The following is a 20079-nucleotide window of genomic DNA, read 5'->3' on the forward strand; positions in this document are numbered from 1 at the left end:
CAATCTCACACCATCAAATCATCATTGATGGCTAGTTGATGGCTAACAATCACAAAAATTGCTGGTCCCCTAGCATTGCTCTATAAATATAAAAATATATTTTATAAAAATAATAAAAATATTAATAATTTAAATTAAACCAAACTCTTAAAGATAGAACATTTCAATTAATATGGAAGGTGGATGATCTTAACCGTACTACTTCCATCTACCGGCGTTTTTTATTAGAATTTACACTAAATCAATTCAAATAATAACAAGGCGGGATTCGAATCTCCAACACTTGCTTAAGCAAACTAGTGAGCTAACCACTAGACCAAGTTCATTAATTAGTTAGTTAAAACCGCCTATTTCTTCTATTATTTTAAAAATGCTCATATTTTCTATTATTTGAAACTGTTTATCTTCTTATTATTTGAAATATTATATTTTTAAGAGTTTAATTTAATTTAAATTATTAATATTTTTTATTATTTTCAAAAATTACATTTTTATATTTACAAATACACATATCTCGTTTACAGTAAGGAGATATATGAAAATTAAAAAAATACACATATCTCTATACGGATAAAATTATCTCGTTTACAGTATAAACAAGATAAGAGATGCTGATGTATTTTCCTAATAATTTTTAAAATTATTTATTTCAGAAAATAAAATATTTATTTAATTTATTAAAATAAAAAATTCCCATATATTATTTGATTTATTGTTAATAAATATGTTTAGCACTAATCAAATTAGAATTAAGTCCATTAGATGAAAAAAATTTTGAAAAAAATAATATTTTTTTAATATTAACCAAAATAATTTTCATAGAATTTAAAAAAGAAAAAAATTTGGAGACTAACTTCCTTTCACTCTTAAAATTATTACTATTAAAAACGAAAGAATGTATAATTTAAGTAATAAAATTACTATTAAAAACGAAAAAATGTATAATTTAAGTAATAGGTAATTACTATTCATTTACTGTGGTTAACAAATTTAATTTGTTTTTATAATTATATGTCCTAAATATATTACTAATTATTTTTATATTTTTAATATTTTACATGTTTTAATTTATAAATTGAATTGATAATTTACTATTATTAAAGGTATCCCATTTTTTTAGAAGAAAATATTTAACTTTGAACAAAAGGCTAAATTAGAACGATATAAAATGTTTTAGACAAATAATAGAAAAGATGAGCAGTTTCAAAATAATAGAAGAAATAGGCGGTTTTAACTAACTAATTAATGAACTTGGTCTAGTGGTTAGCTCACTAGTTTGCTTAAGCAAGTGTTAGGGATTCGAATTCCGCCTTATTATTATTTGAATTGATTTAGTGTAAATTCTAATAAAAAACGCTGGTGGATGGAAGTAGTACGGTTAAGATCGTCCACCTTCCATATTAATTGAAATGTCTATTTTTAAGAGTTTAGTAATAATTTTTTAAATTATTTATTTTAATAAATAAAATATTTATTTAATTTATTAAAATAAAAAAACCTAATAAATTGTCTCTATGACACAGATATAATGTCACACACTCTCTTTTTTTTGTGGGTCCAATATATCAACAATTATGTACTCTAATTAATTCTTTCCCATCTAAAAATCATCAATATAAACTACTAATACATTGACACCTATTTTTCTATACATATAAAAACAATTTTCTTTCTATACCATAGAATTCACCTGGTTGGAATCATCTTATAATAAATACGACAATAATTACTGTATTTCTGATAATAATCAATATAACCGTGAATCAAAATTACAAAAACTAATAAAAATGAAACGAATCTAGCATCGTATTAAGCTTAAATTAGTCCTATAAAAGTTGAACTCACTTTAATTTATTAGTAATTGTGCATTATGAATCTTTTTAATTATTTTATCAAGTATGACAAATGACTTTATTAAACCTAATGAATTTTAATATGTCCTGAATATCTTAAATTAAAAAATGTAACGTCAAAATTTTAAATCACATTTCTATATAAATCGAATCGAGTGAATTTGGTTTAGTAGTAAATAGAATTTAATTAATTTAATTTAGGTGAAAAACATAGAGAGAATTATAAGGTACAGATTTATTTGTACATATATTTTTTTTTTATTCATAAGCAAAACAATATGTACTAGTCTGAGTGTTTACAAATTTGAAAGATAACGTAAGAAAGAGAAAGTAGAATTATAGTTAATACATACACTTTAATAGTTTAATTACGGAATATTATTTTTGTCAAGAAAAAGGAAAAAAAAATATGAAATAACAAAATTTATTTTTGAGGATGAGTATGTGTATATAGAAGAAAAAGAGTGAGACACTCTCTCTAGATATTAAATATACTTTGTCTTTTCTTAACCCTTTTAATGTTAAATTTTTTTATTATATTTCAAGAATAAAATTTATTATTAGAATATTATTTATTGTATTTTTAGAATAAAGTAATTGCACACATAAATTTAATATATTTTTTTAAAAAATAATTAAAGCATTATTAAATTAGTTTGAATAACTTAAAAAAATAATTGACAAAAATAACATTAGTTTAATATTAACTGAATTTGTCTTATTTTAATTAACGGATGAACATGGAGTAATAATAATATTTCAAATTCATTTTTAATAATTTTGTTTCAAATAAATTAGTACTTAAAAAATAAATATTAACGCACGTAAATGGCAAAGGAGAACGCAGAGAAAAACGTACGAAAAAGATCGAAGAGAAAAGGCAAGAAAATGCAGAAGAAACTCGAAAAAGAAAGTTATGTATTTGCGCATTGATTGATTGAAAAATCTGTTAAGAAAACACGTAGACTAGGGTTGGCAATGGGTAGGATAGGGTAAGGTTAGACTCTATCCTAATCCTACCCGCGAAATGAAAACTTTTTTAGAACTCTATCCTACGCTACCCGCGGGTTGAGAATATCTCAACCCTAACCCTACCTACACCCTAAAGTTCTAAATCCTATCCTACCCGACCTATTCGTAGAAACAAAAAAAAATTTCAAATAAATATAAAATTTAACTATCCTAAATTTCACACATGTTAATAAAATAGACGTGCCAGAAGATGCGCATTTTAGGGATAAGAGAGTATATAAACTTGTAAGACTTATATAGCAAAAAGGCTTGTATATGGAGATTAATTCTTAATTTTTTTCATCCAGGTTTTAAATTTTAAAATGTTTGCAATTTAAATTACATCTTATCTAAATTTTAAATTTTAAAATTATTGTAATTTATAATTTATCAAATTTTTCAAACCAAAATAAATTAATTCAATCCAAATAACAATTACTAGAATCACAATGGATAAAAAAAATCAATTAATATAACATAAATTCTTATCATTTGAATTTAATTTTATTAGATTTTTTAATTCAAATGATAAAAATTCATGTTATATTAATTGAATTTTTTTATCCATTTTGATTCTAGTAATTGCTATTTGGATTGGATCAATTTATTTTGATTTAAAAAATTTGATAAATTAAAATTTTTAAATTATAATAATTTAAAAATTTGAGGATAAGAGAAATTAATTTGTCCTCTTATATTATTTTAAAACTGATTTATCTAATTAACTATTATGTTAATATTTATCTTTTAAGTACTAATTTATTTGAAACAAAATTATTAACAATTAATTTGGAGTATTATCATTATTGCATGTTCATCCATTAGTTAAAATAAACAAATTCAGTTAATATTAAATTAATGTTATTTTTGTCAATTATATTTTTAAGTTATTCAAACCAATTTAACAATGCTTTAATTATTTTTTTAAAAAGATATATTAAATTTATGTGTGCAATTATTTTATTCTAAAAATACAATAAATAATATTGTAATAATGAATCTTATTTTTTAAATACAATAAAAAAAAGAATTTTAATATTAAAAGAGTTAAAAAACATATGAAGAACAAAGTCTATTTAATATCGGAAAAAAGTGTCTCACTCTTCCTCTGCTATATATCCATACCCATCTTTAAGAATGAGTTTTATATTATTTCTCATTTTTTCTTTTTTTTTATAAAAAGAATATTTCCGGAATTCAACTTTTAAAGTGTATTAACTCTTCTAACTATAATTTTACTTTCTCTTTCTTAAGTCATCTTGCATATTTGTAACACTCAGATTACGTATATGTTATTTTACTTGTGAATAAAAAATAAATATCTGTATAAATAAATCTATACCATAGTGTGACTTAAAATGTAGTTCAACTAAAATTGAATCAAATCAATTCGATTTGATGTTCTTCTACTAAAACGAAACAAATGAGCTCGATTTACAGATGAATTTAAATCGAATGCAATAGATTTGATTTATAAATGAACGTAAATCGAATCGATTAAATTTGATTTAGACATGCACCAACGTTAGGGTAAATCCACACTAAATGTTTCAATTTACAGAGCAATGAGGTATATAAAAATGAGCTCATACACGAAATTTTGCAGAAGAGTAAGATTCACAATGGCTAGTGATGAGAGTTTTGTAATTCTTTTACACTATAGAGGGTCAATTAAGAAGAAAACGCGATCAGGAATTAAGTTCACTGACAACGATCCGCTGAGTGTTTTTCTCAAACGTTCGACCAATTTTGCTGAGTTTAAGAATATTATACTCCAAAGACTAGGACTGCATAGCGTGAAACGAATGGAGAAGTTATTCTATAGAATTCCAATTTCCGTATTACGCGATGATGTAAAGTATGATTCATTCGTAATTAGCAGTGACGTAGATATGCATGTGTTGTTTCATTGTCGCCGTCAGTTTCCTGAGATGAGGACTCCAGAGTTGTTGGCGAAGTTTGTGAATGTGGCATCTAGTTCTGGAGATTCAAATTGGAATCTGCACTCCACAGGACATCTAGCCAGCTCTAGTGCCATGCCTGTTGGATCCTCGTCAGCAGAGCCGGTGATTACACCCGAGCCAAATTTAGTGGCTTGACCATCCTTTGCCATTAATCTAAATTGCAGTTGTGATGCATTAGTTGGTGAGACTGGACCGTTGGGAGAGGGTGCTTTCGCGGCGCCCAGTTTCCTCCGTTTGTTCCGGTTTTTGGAGAGGTTAGAGCACCCGATGGGGTTGAGGATGCATTGCATGATGATGATGATGTGGAGCCCGCAACGATTGCTGATGATAGCGACGAGGAGACACCACGGACGACTCCACCTGTGGGTAGGGGAGCATCTAGTTCAAGTACTAATCAGTACCCCCTGTACTTCTCTGCTCTGCACTTGGATGCCATGGCACCTCAGGAGGATCCCTCTGTACCTGTTGGCTTCGGGGCAAGAGACACGCAAAATGCAGTAGCTGAATTTCAGGATAAAGAGGAAGTCGTGCTTAGCGTGAAGACCTATAGCATTCGCCATGGGGTTGAGTACAAGGTATTGGAGTCGGATAACCGCAAGTACTATGGCAAGCGCAAGGAGTTCGGGAGCGGAAGCGTATAGCTCATCCGGGTCAGCCTCCGCCAGCGCAAAGAGATTTGGGAGGTAAAACGGTACAATGGTCTTCATACTTGTCTAGTCACATCGATCTCTAGTGACCACAGAAAGCTTGATTATTATGTCATATCGGCCTTCATTATGCCCATGATCAGAGCTGATGCTGCCACATCGATTAAGGTACTGCAAAATGCCATGGAAGCACACTTCGGCTTCAGACCGATGTACAGGAGGCTTTGGATAGCCAAACAGAAGGCCGTGTCACAAATTTACGGAGATTGGGAAGATTCGTATATGAGTTGCCACGATGGGTATTGGGCTTACAGATCACTATTCCGGGTAGTGTAGCTGTGTTGAGGACGAGTCCTATTCGAGTTGGTGGCAACTGGATGAATCTATAGCTTATTTCCATCGCTTGTTTTGGACATTCCCTCCCTGTGTTGAGGCATTTCGATATTGCAAGTCGTTGGTCAGTATGGACGGTACACACCTGTACGATAAATACGGTGGTACACTGCTTATCGTGATTGCACAAGATGAAAACTCCAACATCGTTCCTATTGCTTTTGCACTTGTGGAAGGTAAAAATACAAAGTCGTGGTCATTCTTTCTATCTCATCTTCGGGCTCATGTGACGCCTCAACCGGGTATACTTATCATATTAGATAGGCACAACGGGATAAAAGCTGCATTGGAGGCTCCTGATGGGGGATGGCTTCCGCTTATTGCATATAGGGCATTTTGTATCCGTCACGTGGCAGCTAATTTTGCCCTGACTTTCAAGGAGAAGGAAGCAAGGAGGCTATTAGTGAATGCTGCATATGCAAAGACGGAGGTCGAGTTTCAATACTGGTTTGACATCTTGCGTACGTTTGATCCTGCGATGTGCGACTGGGCTAATCGAATTGAGTATGCACATTGGACTCAGCATCGAGATGAAAGCCGCAGATTTGGTCACATGACTACGAATATATCTAAGCGTGTAAACTCGATCCTAAAGGGTATTAAGAACCTTCTGGTGTGTGCATTGGTAAAGGTCACATATGGGAGATGTGATCCGATAAAGCAGCACCGAGGTCGTCTGACCCGCCTGCCTCTCTGTGCCAGGGGGACCTCATCACCACCCATTTCATCGTCACCATCCCCTCCCTGGGGTTCTGCATTCGACGTGATAGCATGCGATGTAGACGGACCGGGCTGGATGATATGGGACATGCGAAAGCAGAGGAAGGGTGTCCCACCCAACAGTAACGAGTCGTCCAAAGGTCCAGAAGGAGGCTCGTTCAGGTCTACATCTACCCGAGCCTGGGATCCAAGAAGCGGAGACCTGCTCCTGGCTAGCTTATCCTCCTGCATGATTATGCTGATCTCGTCTAGAAAGTGTGACCCTCCAAACTCTGCATCGAGGCCCTCACTACCGAGCAAGTTCGACAACATTTGTCCTGGGCTAATATACGACTGATGCTCCTGCAGACTATCATCACACGCAGGAACCCCAGCGAAATAGCCTCCAAATCCGCAACCAAGCATATCAGCACCATCTGAATCCCCTACTCCCGTCATCCCCGTCACCACCTCCCCCTAGACCCTCGTCCCACCACCGCCATCATCATCCCTTCTTCCACCTCCACATCGGGCACGGTCTAGGCCACGACCTCTGACTCCCCGCAAGCCACGACCCCTCCCCTCCATCATATCAATGGCCTCCTCCATCCAAATTTACTTACGTTGGCAAGATCGTGTCCTAACACGGTGCCTCCTAGCAACCCTACGGTTGTCCGAAACATCAGGCAGCTGGTCCATGTTTGGGACTTGTCCGGGACCTCGATCAATCGCCTAAGCTGGTATCGTAGCTGCCCTAAGGTCACATAGGATGAGCTAAGGCGATAAAAATCTCCTACCGTGCTAATACCACCAATCAAAGTACTCATGAGAAGGTCCTGGATCAGGTACGATGTCAAACTGTAGCACGTGTTGCACCCTGTTAACCCAATGAATGTGCCAACTCTGTAGTGTCAACGGAAACCAAGGATCTCCACCCCTCCCATCCTTTGACATTAGAGAATCTATGTTCAGGGCAGCACGTGGCCTACCCTAAACCCCACCAAACTGAGGGAGCACCCGATCTACCAGATGCCACTTAATGACAGCAAAATATATCAACGTTGTTGCAGTCCTCCACAGAGTCATATGGCGTGGCTCCAATATCTCGGGGTGTACCACCTGCACGACCTCCATCAGGCTGTATGGCATCCACAGAAACTGCGCATAGAAGTTCATATTGTTAGTCAACATAAACTAATAAAGATGCAAATATAACATGAACATGGAAATACTCACATCCCTCGGCTGGAGTAAATCAATCCTCAATTTCCAATTTGTGACACGAGGCCCCTTGTCGCTCAAGCTCGGCTGATAACCTTCCCATTTGATAACCACAACATTTAGTTAACAATAATTTTAACTGCTAAAAAACGGAAAATAGTTCGCATAGCTAAAGGGAGACTACCTCGACGCCAACGACCAATGAAAAACATCAAATCCATTCGGCCGGAATCCAGGGAACCTCCAAAAGATCTACGACTGGAGGAGCTGCAGTGGACCAACCAACTTCACGACATTTTTGTTCACCACACAGCACATGCACCTGTATAGCCATGACAACGCAGTAGAATCCCAACTGTACTGACCCATGTCCTCCAACCTGGCGACGTACGACAGCCATCGGATGTGGAGGCGGGTACCTGACTTGTCCCCAAACAGCTGCGTCGATAGGAGCATCATGATTTACGCACGGGCATACCTCCTAACCGTCTCCTCATCTGCCCCATGTGGAAGCTCACTAAACGTCTCCTCAAACCATGTGTACTTCACTGTGAACTTGTCGATGCAGTTCGCAGGAGGCAATACCCCGAGCAGATCCTTAAACCACACCAATGGTGGTCGGCCACCCGCTATATATTGTGGAAAGTCTGTCAGGCATCTGCTAACATACTGACTGTCGATCGGGAGACCAAGGTGGTACGCTACATCCTGTAGGGTTATCGTGCACTCTCCAAATGGCATGTGAAATGTATGCGTCTCAGGGCGCCATCTCTCTATGAAGGCGCTGACCAACGGCTCATCCAACCGAAACCAACTCTCGTTGAATCTTGCAAGATGGTAAAGACCAGCCATCTGCAAGTAAAGAACAATCATATCATCCAAAATCATACCGTACTGCCGTCTCATGCTGTTGATGCATCGATAGGGCTACATAAGAATAGAAGATGACTTCACACATTCGTCACAAAAAACTGCTCGATGCATCAAAATTTCTAGTTACGACAGACATCGCATGCCATCACCTTACAAACATTTTTACAATAAATCCCTAGCAAACTTTTATAGATAAAAACGCTAACCATTACATTACTCATGATCCAATTCTTCGTATTAACATAAAAAAAATACTAATATGAGATAAAAACATGTTCTTTTTATTAACACACATAAAAATCCGTACCTAACCATGTTCATGACTCTACAGCTAACCCTATTCTATAGTTAATGACTCACTAATTCTGACATGAACTAAATTCAAATATCTGTTTTTGAATTTATTTTAAAAATCCCACACTAACAGTTCTAATTAATCACTAATTTATTTAAAAAAAATATAAATATTAAAAAACATTAACCTCGAGGTGGACGGCACCAGCAATATGCGCGACTCCATCTAGTCGATACAGACGATTCGGATCATCCTACATGCATACAGATTCAGTTGTTCTCGGGTTGCTTTCAGAGAAATATGGATCTAGGTGGTAGGGTTGGGGTGGGGTTTGAGGTTTCTAGATTCGAATTATGCTCAACGACAAGTGCATGTAAATTGAAACAAGTAACTTCGATTTACAAAACCATCAAATCGAATCAAGTGGTTTCAATTTATATTTGGCTTGAAATCCGTTGGCTAAATCGAATCGTGTTAATTTATTTTACGTGTATTTAAAAATCGAATTCACTAAATTCGATTTATTCATATTTTTACCATGAACGTAATTCGAATTGATCTGATTCGATTTTCATTCAAGTTCCTTTTTCAATTAATTCGAGTCTAATAGATTCGATTTACAACGTGTTTCACTAAATCGAATTAAGTGAATTCGATTTATATAGAAATGTGGTTTGAGACTTTGATATTGCATTTTTTTATTTGGGACATTTAGGACATATTGAATTTCATTGGGTTTAATCAAGTCATTTTTCTGGATAATTATTCAAAATATTTTTTTCATATAATTTTTCTTAGTTCTATTTAAAAAGTAGATAGTGAAAAGTCATATTTTATAATGATAATTAAAAAAATTTAAAAAGATCTATTATCTCATTCGTTGATATATGAACTAAAATTTTGAATTTAAATTTAAGTTATGTTACTCTTTCATTACAATTAGAATTAAATTTTTCTCTTCAAAATTAAGAAATTCTCCTTTTCTTCTTACTAATTTTACAACCAAAATGTGCCACATATCACTATCTCACTCTCTCATTGTAATTGAAATTAAATCTTTTTCTCCAAAATAAAAGAATTCTTCTATCCTCTTTACTAATTTTACAACCAAAATGTGCCACATGTCACTCACTCATTGCAATTAAAATCAAATATTTTCCTCCAAAATCAAAGAGTTCTCCCCTCCTCTCTCTTTCTTCCTCTATTTCTCTCATTCCTTCAACAACTCTATTTTATAAATCATTATCAATATCAATCAATGACTAATTACTAATTTAACAATTAAAATGTGCAGCATGACATTCTTTAATTGCATTAAAGTTAAATTGAAATTGAAATATATCTATATTATGTATCATATTGATAAGTGACCTTTGTAATAAATGTGGTCATGCGTCTGAATCTGTGTTATATTGCCTTCGGAATTTTTTCACTGCTCGTCATGTATAAAATTCTTTAAATCCTTCTATTGTTGAACATGCTAATGCTGCTGACTTCTTATCCTGAATTACTAGCGTTATTAATGGTAAAGAGAAAATAGTGGCTGCTAAAATTTGGTGGATTTGGCAGAATAGATGTAATGATTTACTTAACCCGAATGAACCTTGGCCTAGGAGAAAAATCTCTTGCCTTGCGAGAGCCTTGGTGAATGAGTTGAAAAGGGTGAAGAAGGATAGAAATTTTTGGGATTATGCAGTCCAGAATTTTTTGTGGCAGCCACCCCCCAGAATGTTCTTAAGGTCAACTGTGATGCTAGTGTTCTCTCGAACTCTCTTGTAGCGGACTTTGGGTGTGTTATCTGTGATCATTATGGCACTTGGGTGCTGAGTAGCTCGGGACGCTTGCCTTTTGATTCAGTTTTTAAGAATGAGTTATTGGCAGTGTGGAATGGTCTTATGATTGCGTGAGAAGTTAGTTGTTATTCCCTTATTTGTGAAACTGATTTTATAAAGATGTAATTTTTGCTGAACAATATTATCAACTATGTTGTAGGAGAAAATATGGATATTATAGAGAATATTATGTAGTTATTAAGTAAAAACTGAGAGGTGTCATTCACTTGGGTTAGAAGAGAAGCTAATGTTGTTGTAGGTTATCTGGCTAAGATAGGGGCTAAGAGTGTTTATTCTCATTCGGTGTGGATTTAGCCAAATGATGACCTCAAGCAAATAATCATAATATGTCACATGTCATTTTCTCATTACAATTGGAATCAAATCTTTCCCTCTAAAATTAAGGAATTCTCCTCTCATCCTTACTAAATTTACAACCAAAATGTGCCAGATGTCTCTCAGCCATTGTAATTGAAATTAAATCTATTTTTTCAAAATTAAAGAATTTTTTCCTCATTCTTACTAATTTTTACAACCAAAATGTGTCACATGTCGCTCTCTCATTATAATTGAAATGAACTTTTTTCCTCCAAAATTAAAGAATTTTTCCGTCATCCTTATTATTTTATAACCAAAATGTGCCACATGTCACTCCTCATTGCAATTGAAATCAAATATTTTCCTCCAGAATTAAAAAGTTCTCCCATCCTCCCTCTTTTTTTTTTCTATTTCTCTCATTCCTTCAACCACTCTATCTATTTTATATATCATTATCAATATCAGTTATTAATACTAATTTGACAACCAAAATATGCAACATGACATTTTTTAATAGGATTAAAATTAAAATTGAAATATTAAAATTGAAATTGAAATACCTATATTATGTATCATATATTAGGGTAAAAAACTAAAATAAGTCATTGGTTGATTCATATTACATGAATTAGCCAAAACAAAATCTGATTCACCAATCAACCAATGCACAAATATATGTAGTTCGAATCAAACCATTTCAAACTTCAGTTGAATGTAATTCGAATTACGCTGCTTCGAATTACATGCAACGCTGATTTATACATAATTCGAATTGAGGCAATTCGAATTATTATCAAACGTGAACTCAGCATAATTCGAATTGAAGCAATTCGAATTACTATGACACGTGAATTCAACATAATTCGAACTGAGCTGGTTCGAATTACTCCAATGTAATTCGAATGACGTTGATTCGAAATACACATTGTACAATTTGAATTAGGCTAGCTCGAATTAGTGAGGACCAGACCTGTATATATATAGTGTGAACGTGAGTTGCTCTTATTAGAGGGGTAAGATGGCTTGTGAGGAGAGTTTTGTAGTGTTGGTTCACCACAAAGGATCGATTAAGAGAAAAACTCGTTCCGGTGTGAAGTTCACTGATAAGGATCCTCTCTGTATTATTGTGAGGCCTACGACGAGCTATGATGACCTTGTTAGCTCTGTACTGCTGAAACTTGGTCTGGAAGGTGTGAAACAGGTTAAGAAATTTTTCTATCGCATTCCAATCACTGTGCTCCAAGAAACTGTGAAGTATGATTGTTTCACGATTGAGAGTGATGAGGACTTGCAGGTCAAGTTTTATTGTCGCCGGCAGTTTCCCGAAGTAAGGACACCAGAGTTATTGGCAAAGCTGGTTGATGTGGTATCCTGCTCGGGGGTTCGAACTGGAATACTGCCACTTTAGCCACAGTAGCTGGTTCTAGCTCTAGACCTGCCGTTGCTTATTCCTCCGTCCCTATGTACGAGCCACCCGTCCAGCATGTCGCCTCCCCTTCGTTCGCTGTTGATCTCAACGGCAGTGTTGGCGATGAGGTTTGAACAGAGAATTTCTGCCAACCTCTGAACAGTGTGCTGCACCGGCTGGGGTTGGAGATGGATTGTTGGATGATCTAGAGGACGATGATGTCGAGCCGGATATGATTGCTGATGACAGTGGCGATGATATTGGAGCGAGTGAGCCTGCAGGGGCGGGAGGTGGTTCTAGCTCTGCCACACAGCAGTACTCTCCACATTTTTCGTCGTTGGACCTGGATGCCATGAGGCAGGAGGGGGTTCCTGGGCAGCTGGCCGAATTTGGCGCTAGAGATGCGGAAGGGTCTGCTGGTCTGACAGAGTTCCAGGTTGGTCAACAATTTCAGGATAAAGATGAGGCTCTGTTAAGTGTGAAGACTTACAGTATCCATCGACGGGTACAGTACAAGGTAGTGGAGTATGACTATCGCCGGTATTTGGGCAAGTGTTCTGAGTTTGGGAATGGGTGCACATGGTTGATTCGGTTGAGTCTCCGGCAGCGCAAGGGCATTTGGGAGGTCAAACGGTACAATGGACCGCATACGTGTCTAGCCACCTCCATCTCCAGCGACCACATGAGTTTGGATTATCATGTGATATCGGTATTCATTATGCTAATGGTTAGGGCTGATGCATCCGTCAGCATCAAGGTGCTCCTAAATGCCACGGCCGCACACTTTGGGTTTAGGCCGACGTACAGGAGGGTTTGGTTGGCGAAGTAGAAGGCTGTAGATGTCATCTATGGTGACTGGGATGAGTCGTACAACGAGCTCCCTAGGTAAGTGTTAGGAGTCCAGTTGACCATGCCTGGTACTGTTGCAGTCCTTAAGAAGAGCCCTGTTCGAGTTGGGGGACAGTTGGACGAGTCTCAAGCTTATTTTCACAGACTATTCTGGACATTCCTGCCATGTATCGAGGCATTCCGTCATTGTAAGCCGTTGGTGAGTATTGACGGCACCCATCTATATGGCAAGTATGGGGGAACGTTGCTTGTCGCGATTGTACAAGACTGGAACTCCAACATACTCACTGTTGCATTCGCACTAGTCGAGAGTGAGAATGCTGAGTCCTGGTCCTTCTTTCTCTCCCACCTGCGTCAGCACGTGACACTGCAGCCGGGTCTGCTGGTTATATTGGACAGGCATAACAGCATCAAGACTGCCCTTGAGGCTCCTGACGGGGGATGGCTACCTCCAGCTGCATACCGGGCATTCTGCATTCGACATGTAGCAGCAAATTTTGCCCTCAGCTTCAAGGACAAAGACGCAAGGAGGCTTCTTGTGAACGCTGCATATGCTATAGGGCATCCAGATAAACTGCAGAAAGATTCCAACATTGTTAGGCCAATTCTTGATCCAAAGTCATAAAGTTTAATTAATTAAATAAAGATTTCCGGTTAGTATACTCACATCCCTGGGCTGTGTCTATCCTCAGTCTCCAGTTCTACACTCTAGGTCCCTTCTCGCCACCGGAAGGGTTATAACTTGACCACCTGCATCTCACATTGGTGTTATCGCTAATTAAAAGTGTGACAGATTTGTATAACATAAGAAGCAAACATGGAATCAACTATTTTAAATTGAAATAGAAAGGTATTAGTAGGGTACCTCGAGGCCAACGACCAGCTGCACGTATCATACCCAGCAGGCCTAAACCTAGGAAAGCACCAGAAGATCCAAGACTGCAGTAACTGAAGTGAGCCCGCTAACTTCACGACATGTCTGTTCGCCACTCGGCACATGCACCAGTACAACCATGCTAATGCTGCAGACCCCTAGTTGTAGGTACCCATCTCCTAAAGCCTGGCTACGTACGGAAGCCATCTGATGTGAATGCGGTTGCCGAACTTGTCGGCAAACAACTGAGTACCCAACAACATCATGATATATGCACGAGCAAAGTGCCGCACAGTCTCCTCATCGGCTCCCGCGGGGCACTCCCCAAAAGTCTCCTTGAATCAATTGCAGTTTACAACGAACTTCTGAACTTGGCTCGGAGGAGGAATCACTCCAAGCAACTCCTGGAACCATACCCAGGCAGAACGGCCACCCTCGATGTATATATGGAAATCTGTAAGGCAACCACTAACATAGCGCCCGTCCACTGGCAACCCCAACTGGTACGCCACATCCTGAAGTGTGATCGTGCACTCTCCAAACGGCATGTGGAAGGTGTGCATCTCCGGACACCACCGCTCGACGAATGCACTAACAAGGGGCTCATCTAATTAGAACCATTTATCGTTTAGCCTCGCAAGATGGTATAATCCGGCCATTTGCGGGTTCGGAACGTATCTCTCATCGAGTCGCATGCCCTGCTGCCGCCGCATGCTCGAGATGCAATGCTGGGGCTGTCAAAACATGGACCGCATACAAAAGCAATATAATAAACCACATACAAAAGCAATATAATAAACCACTACAAAAACCGCATGCAAATCCACTTACATAAAACTGCATACAAGAATACCGCTAACATAAACCGCATATAAAACTACTAAATAAACCACATGCAAGACCACCAACATAAACCGCTAACATAAACCATCCACAAAATTTGTCTACAAAACCACTAAAATCAACCGCACACAATACCACTAACGAAAATCACTAACACAAACCGCTAACGTAAACTGCTAACGTAAACCACATCGAAAGCCACTAACAATACAACATACAAAACCAGTTAAACAAAATCACTAACAATACCACATGCAAAGCCAGTAATGAAAACCGCTAAATTAAACTACCTACCAAACCACAAACAAAACCACTTCAATAAACCACATGCAATACCACCCACAAAAATCACGTGCATGACCACAAAAATAAAGCACAAGAAAAAAAACTAACCTCATCGTTGATGACCCCGACAATATGAGCCACTCCATCCAACCGATATAGTCTACCTAGATCGTCCTCCATCAACTAAATAGTCTGCTGGAGCCTTTGTCGGAGCGAAACTGGGTCGTTTTCTCTGGGATTTGGTGGGGTCTGAGAGTGGGAAGTGGTTCGAATAGGGTGGATTCGAACTCCTTTTATAGAAAAATCTAGTGTAATTCGAAACAGCTCAATTCGAATTACTACTAATGCCGAAACGTGCATAGTTCGAATCAACAAGATTCGAATTATATAGGTTCCTAACTCAAGGTAATTCGAATCATCTACCTCTCTATTTTTCTAGTTCTCTCTACTATTTTTACTCTATATATAATTTATATTTCATATTAGTAATTTGACAAATTAAAATAAAAATTTTTCTTTCAAAATTAACAAACTCTCACTCTCATTCTTCATCTTTATCTTTCTCTCTCTTTTCTCTCATTTTCTATTTTTTCTATCTTTTTCTTCTATAGAAAATAAAATCAACAAAATAATATAATTTAAATAAAAAATATTATTATTGTTATTATTATATACATTATTTAATTTTAAATTTTTACCGCTTATCATTCTAATCTATATTTTTATTTTTCTTTTTTCAAATATTTATTACATATAATTTTAAGAGAATACTAATGTTATAATTAAAAGTTAGAATCAATATTCAATTATTTTTTTTTAAAAAATAATTTTGGGTTAATTTTATAACTATCAGTATAATGCTGAATCAATTTTCCCAGTGGGGTATGTTCGGGGTTCATTTATTTTCAATTTTAAATAATGAATATACATAGAGAGAAAAAATATTATTTTTAAATAGCAAGTATAAAAATTAATTATTTTTATTTGTGCAACAAACTTAACAATTAACACCTAATTAAATATAAAAGTATATACGTTAAATTATTTTAAATTTTAAATACCGAATGTTCAATTTAATTATTAATAAAAAATTAGACTTTTTCACATAAAAATAATAACTAAAAATCTTATTATTTGATTTTTTATCTATAGATACCTTAGTCTTTTTAGTCAGAGATTTTTGTCAACCTATGACTTTTTTTTGGTAAAAGTAGTTTGACTTTATAAGTCTTTGTGTCATGCATAATTTATACTATTAGAACAAAGTGAACCATAGTTTTAAAAAATTTATATTCCGTAATGTTATTAGAAATAAAAATACTAGTTAACAAGACAACACAACCCGATAAATTTTAAGAATTTGTTCATGGTGTTGTGATAAGAATCCCATTAATGATAGCTGGTGTTGTTGGTGTTGTTGGGGATTCATGGATGTTGGAAGCAGAACATGTTCCCGTAACTTGGCACTCTATTAGAGGTTTCAATCAAGACTCCTATGATGAAATCAAACAAGCTCTTTGTAGAGATGTTGGTGCTCTTAGTTCTTCAAAAATAGCTAATACTTCATCTTCCTGTTATTGCAGATCGATTGCAAGGGCAGCAAGGTTTGCAATGATAGCTGAGGAAGTTGGTTTTCTTGACTTGATTTCACTTGTTAAGAAATTCTTGAAAGAAACCATTCAGCCATGGTTAGATGGCACTTTTAGAGGGAATGGATTTTTGTATGAAAAGCAATGGGGAGGGCTTATTACTAAAAGCGGTGCTGATAGTTCAGGAGCATAATGTGGGTTTGGAGTTTACAATATTCATCATGTTCAACTAGGTAACTTTGTGTATGGAATTGCAGTTCTTGCAAAGATTGATCCGAATTGGGGTAAGAAGTATAGGTCAGAAGCATATTCAGTCATAGAAGATTTCATGAACTTGGGAGGAAAAGATTCAAAATCTAAGTATACACGTTTAAGGTGTTTTGATCTGTTCATGTTGCACTCTTGGGATTCAGGGCTAGAGGATAGTGATGTTGGAAGATTTCAATTGATTAGTGGTGAAGCTGTGAATGCATATTATTCAGCAGCGTTGATGGGTTTGGCATATAATGATGCAAATCTTGTTGCTATTGGTTCAACTCTTGCAGCATTGGAAATTCATGCTGCTCAAATGTGGGGCCATTTAAAGAGGGATGATGAAAAGTTTGAGGAGTTTACAAAGGAGAATAGGTTAATGGAGGTTCTATATTCTAACAACAGGGAAAGTAGAGTTAAATGGAATACACTTGCCTTTGTTGGGCTTGGCATATAATGATACAGAACTTGTTTCATTAGGATCAACTCTTGCAGCATGGAAATTCATGCAGCTAAAATGTGGTGGCATGTGAATGGAGGAGGAGATAGTAATATGTATGAAGAACACTTTGTAAAGAGAACAAGTTAGTTGGGGTTCTATGGTCTAATAAGAGAGACCGTGGATTATGGTTTGCTCCTCCTGCGTGGAAAGAGTTTAGGCTTGGGATTCAGCTTTTGCCATTGGTACCTGTTTCCGAATTCTTATTTTCTAATAAGAGTTTTGTGAAGGTGGTTGTGAAATGGACTATGCCTGCTTTGGATAGAGATGTTGTTGAAGGTGGGTGGAAGCGGTTTTTGTATGCCTTGCAAGGAGTTTATGATAATGAAAGTGCTTTGGAGAAGATTAGAAGCTTGAAGGATTTTGATAATAGCAGAGGTAGTAGTTTTGATGATGATGCAACTGATTTGGTCATTACTGCCTTATTGCCAACTAGGAAGATAGACAAAATGCATAAACCTCTTCCCATCACTTGGCAAATCAAAATGATTAAAAACACCATCTTTATTACTTTCTTAATAAGCGTTGTACCAAGTCCCTATATTTTACCAGGCCTAATTTCATTTTTTTTATCACATTAATGAAGGTATTTATTTTATAGGGTATTATATCACCAAAGGTGGTGATTTGTGAAGATTATTTTGGGAATTCCAAGTATTAAATCACACCTATCATCATTTATTCTTACTAATTAAAACACTGAAAATTAAAAGACTGATCTACTGAAAATTAAAAATTAAAACACTGATCAACAACAAAGAAATCTGAATATCATGAGATCAGAGTGAGACCTCAGTAAGTTGATAATGTTGAACATCTCAGGCAGTAGCAATTACACTGAAAATTAAAACACTGATCAACAACAAAGAAATCTGAATATCATGAGATCAGAGTGAGACCTCAGTAAGTTGATATTGTTGAACATCCCAGGCAGTAGCAATTAGTTTCTTCGTCATTGGTATGATTGTTCGTTACAACAGAATTCTTGATTCCTTCCAAATTGAAAAGAATTTGACCGAGAATGACCTCTACCCGAACCCTGGCCCCGTTAACCATCGGATTCTTCTAGGGAACAACCTCATCCCACAAAATATAGCTAAGAACACAAATAGATCTACAAATATGCTTGAAAACACGATCAATCGTCTTAAAGTCTTCATTGGAGTCCACCTTTTCCTTTTTCTCTTCCTTTGATATGAAATCGATGGTTGACTCCATGACAATAATAAATTTTCGAGCGATTTTGTTGTTGATATTTTCTATCAATGTAGTCAACTTCGTCATGACCTTGGTCATAGTAGCGTGTTCGTCGTTAATTTTGGACAACAGGAAGATGTATTGAGCTAGAACCTTTGAGAGCTTACCTGCGGCGCCAACGACTCTTATTCGGATCCTCGCAAAAGACGCCGATTCAAAAGTTACGCTATTTTTATTGCTGTTTTCAGAAATTGATCAATAGTCCTTCTTCAATTGCTACTCTGTCATATTCTAACTCCAGACAAATTTCGCTGAGCATTCCTTCGGCTTAATTCAAAGGTCAATTTGAGAATCATTGATCGGACATTAGCACTTTCTTCTTCTTGGTGTTGTCTTGGTGGAAACTTAAAGATCTATGAATTTACGAACCATACTTAAATTGTCGCGGCAGCGGGAGATGGACCTCAGCAAATACGGGAGGACCTTCCCCCAAGGATCGACCTGGATTCCAGCGTCTACTGTACAATATTGGAGAAAAAGGCCTTCTGGATCAGGTGGCGGTTTTCTGACGGTTCTTCAATGATTTCCTCAATATCGGAAAGTTCCTTGAAAATTTATCTTTCTTCTTTTCTGCTTCTTCAGCTTCTCCGATGACCTTAAGGTTTTCAAGCATATTTGTAGATCTATTTGTGTTCTTAGCTATATTTTGTGGGATGAGGTTGTTCCCTAGAAGAATCCGATGGTTAACGGGGCCAGGGTTCGGGTAGAGGTCATTCTCGGTCAAATTCTTTTCAATTTGGAAGGAATCAAGAATTCTGTTGTAACGAACAATCATACCAATGACGAAGAAACTAATTGCTACTGCCTGGGATGTTCAACAATATCAACTTACTGAGGTCTCACTCTGATCTCATGATATTCAGATTTCTTTGTTGTTGATCAGTGTTTTAATTTTCAGTGTAATTGCTACTGCCTGGGATGTTCAACATTATCAACTTATTGAAGTCTCACTCTGATCTCATGATATTCAGATTTCTTTGTTGTTGATCAGTGTTTTAATTTTTAATTTTCAGTAGATCAGTCTTTTAATTTTCAGTGTTTTAATTAGTAAGAATAAATGATGATAGGTGTGATTTGTGTGTTAATTAGTAAGAATAAATGATGATAGGTGTGATTT

The 20079-nt window shown here is 36.1% G+C and overlaps 2 protein-coding genes and 1 pseudogene across 2 annotated transcripts; all 3 read left to right on the forward strand.

Annotated features, from left to right (window-relative positions):
- The first annotated feature begins 4669 nt into the window (after nt 1–4669).
- LOC107466860 (uncharacterized) lies at nt 4670–5469 on the forward strand. Its single transcript, XM_016085869.3, has 2 exons — nt 4670–4917; nt 5031–5469. The coding sequence occupies exons 1-2, from the start codon at nt 4670–4672 to the stop codon at nt 5467–5469; spliced, it is 687 nt and encodes a 228-aa protein (XP_015941355.3).
- Nucleotides 5470–12124: 6655 nt separating this feature from the next.
- On the forward strand, nt 12125–13343 carry LOC127741613 (uncharacterized). Its single transcript, XM_052254392.1, has 2 exons — nt 12125–12472; nt 12678–13343. Exons 1-2 carry the CDS (start codon nt 12125–12127, stop codon nt 13341–13343), a joined length of 1014 nt encoding a protein of 337 aa, XP_052110352.1.
- Nucleotides 13344–16757: 3414 nt separating this feature from the next.
- LOC107466858 (probable endo-1,3(4)-beta-glucanase ARB_01444) lies at nt 16758–18899 on the forward strand (annotated as a pseudogene).
- The last annotated feature ends 1180 nt before the right edge of the window (nt 18900–20079 follow it).

This window comes from Arachis duranensis, chromosome 9, assembly GCF_000817695.3.
Source record: "Arachis duranensis cultivar V14167 chromosome 9, aradu.V14167.gnm2.J7QH, whole genome shotgun sequence".
NCBI classification, from domain to species: Eukaryota; Viridiplantae; Streptophyta; class Magnoliopsida; order Fabales; family Fabaceae; genus Arachis; species Arachis duranensis.

Excerpts from the sequence above, each read along its gene's own strand:
- LOC127741613 (XM_052254392.1), top strand. The coding sequence starts at position 12,125 with ATGGCTTGTGAGGAGAGTTTTGTAGTGTTGGTTCACCACAAAGGATCG. Across the intron at positions 12,473-12,677 it reads TGGCAAAGCTGGTTGATGTG|TGTGCTGCACCGGCTGGGGT; the intron begins GTATCCTGCTCG and ends ACCTCTGAACAG.
- LOC107466860 (XM_016085869.3), top strand. The coding sequence starts at position 4,670 with ATGGAGAAGTTATTCTATAGAATTCCAATTTCCGTATTACGCGATGAT. Across the intron at positions 4,918-5,030 it reads GCCATGCCTGTTGGATCCTC|AGGGTGCTTTCGCGGCGCCC; the intron begins GTCAGCAGAGCC and ends GACCGTTGGGAG.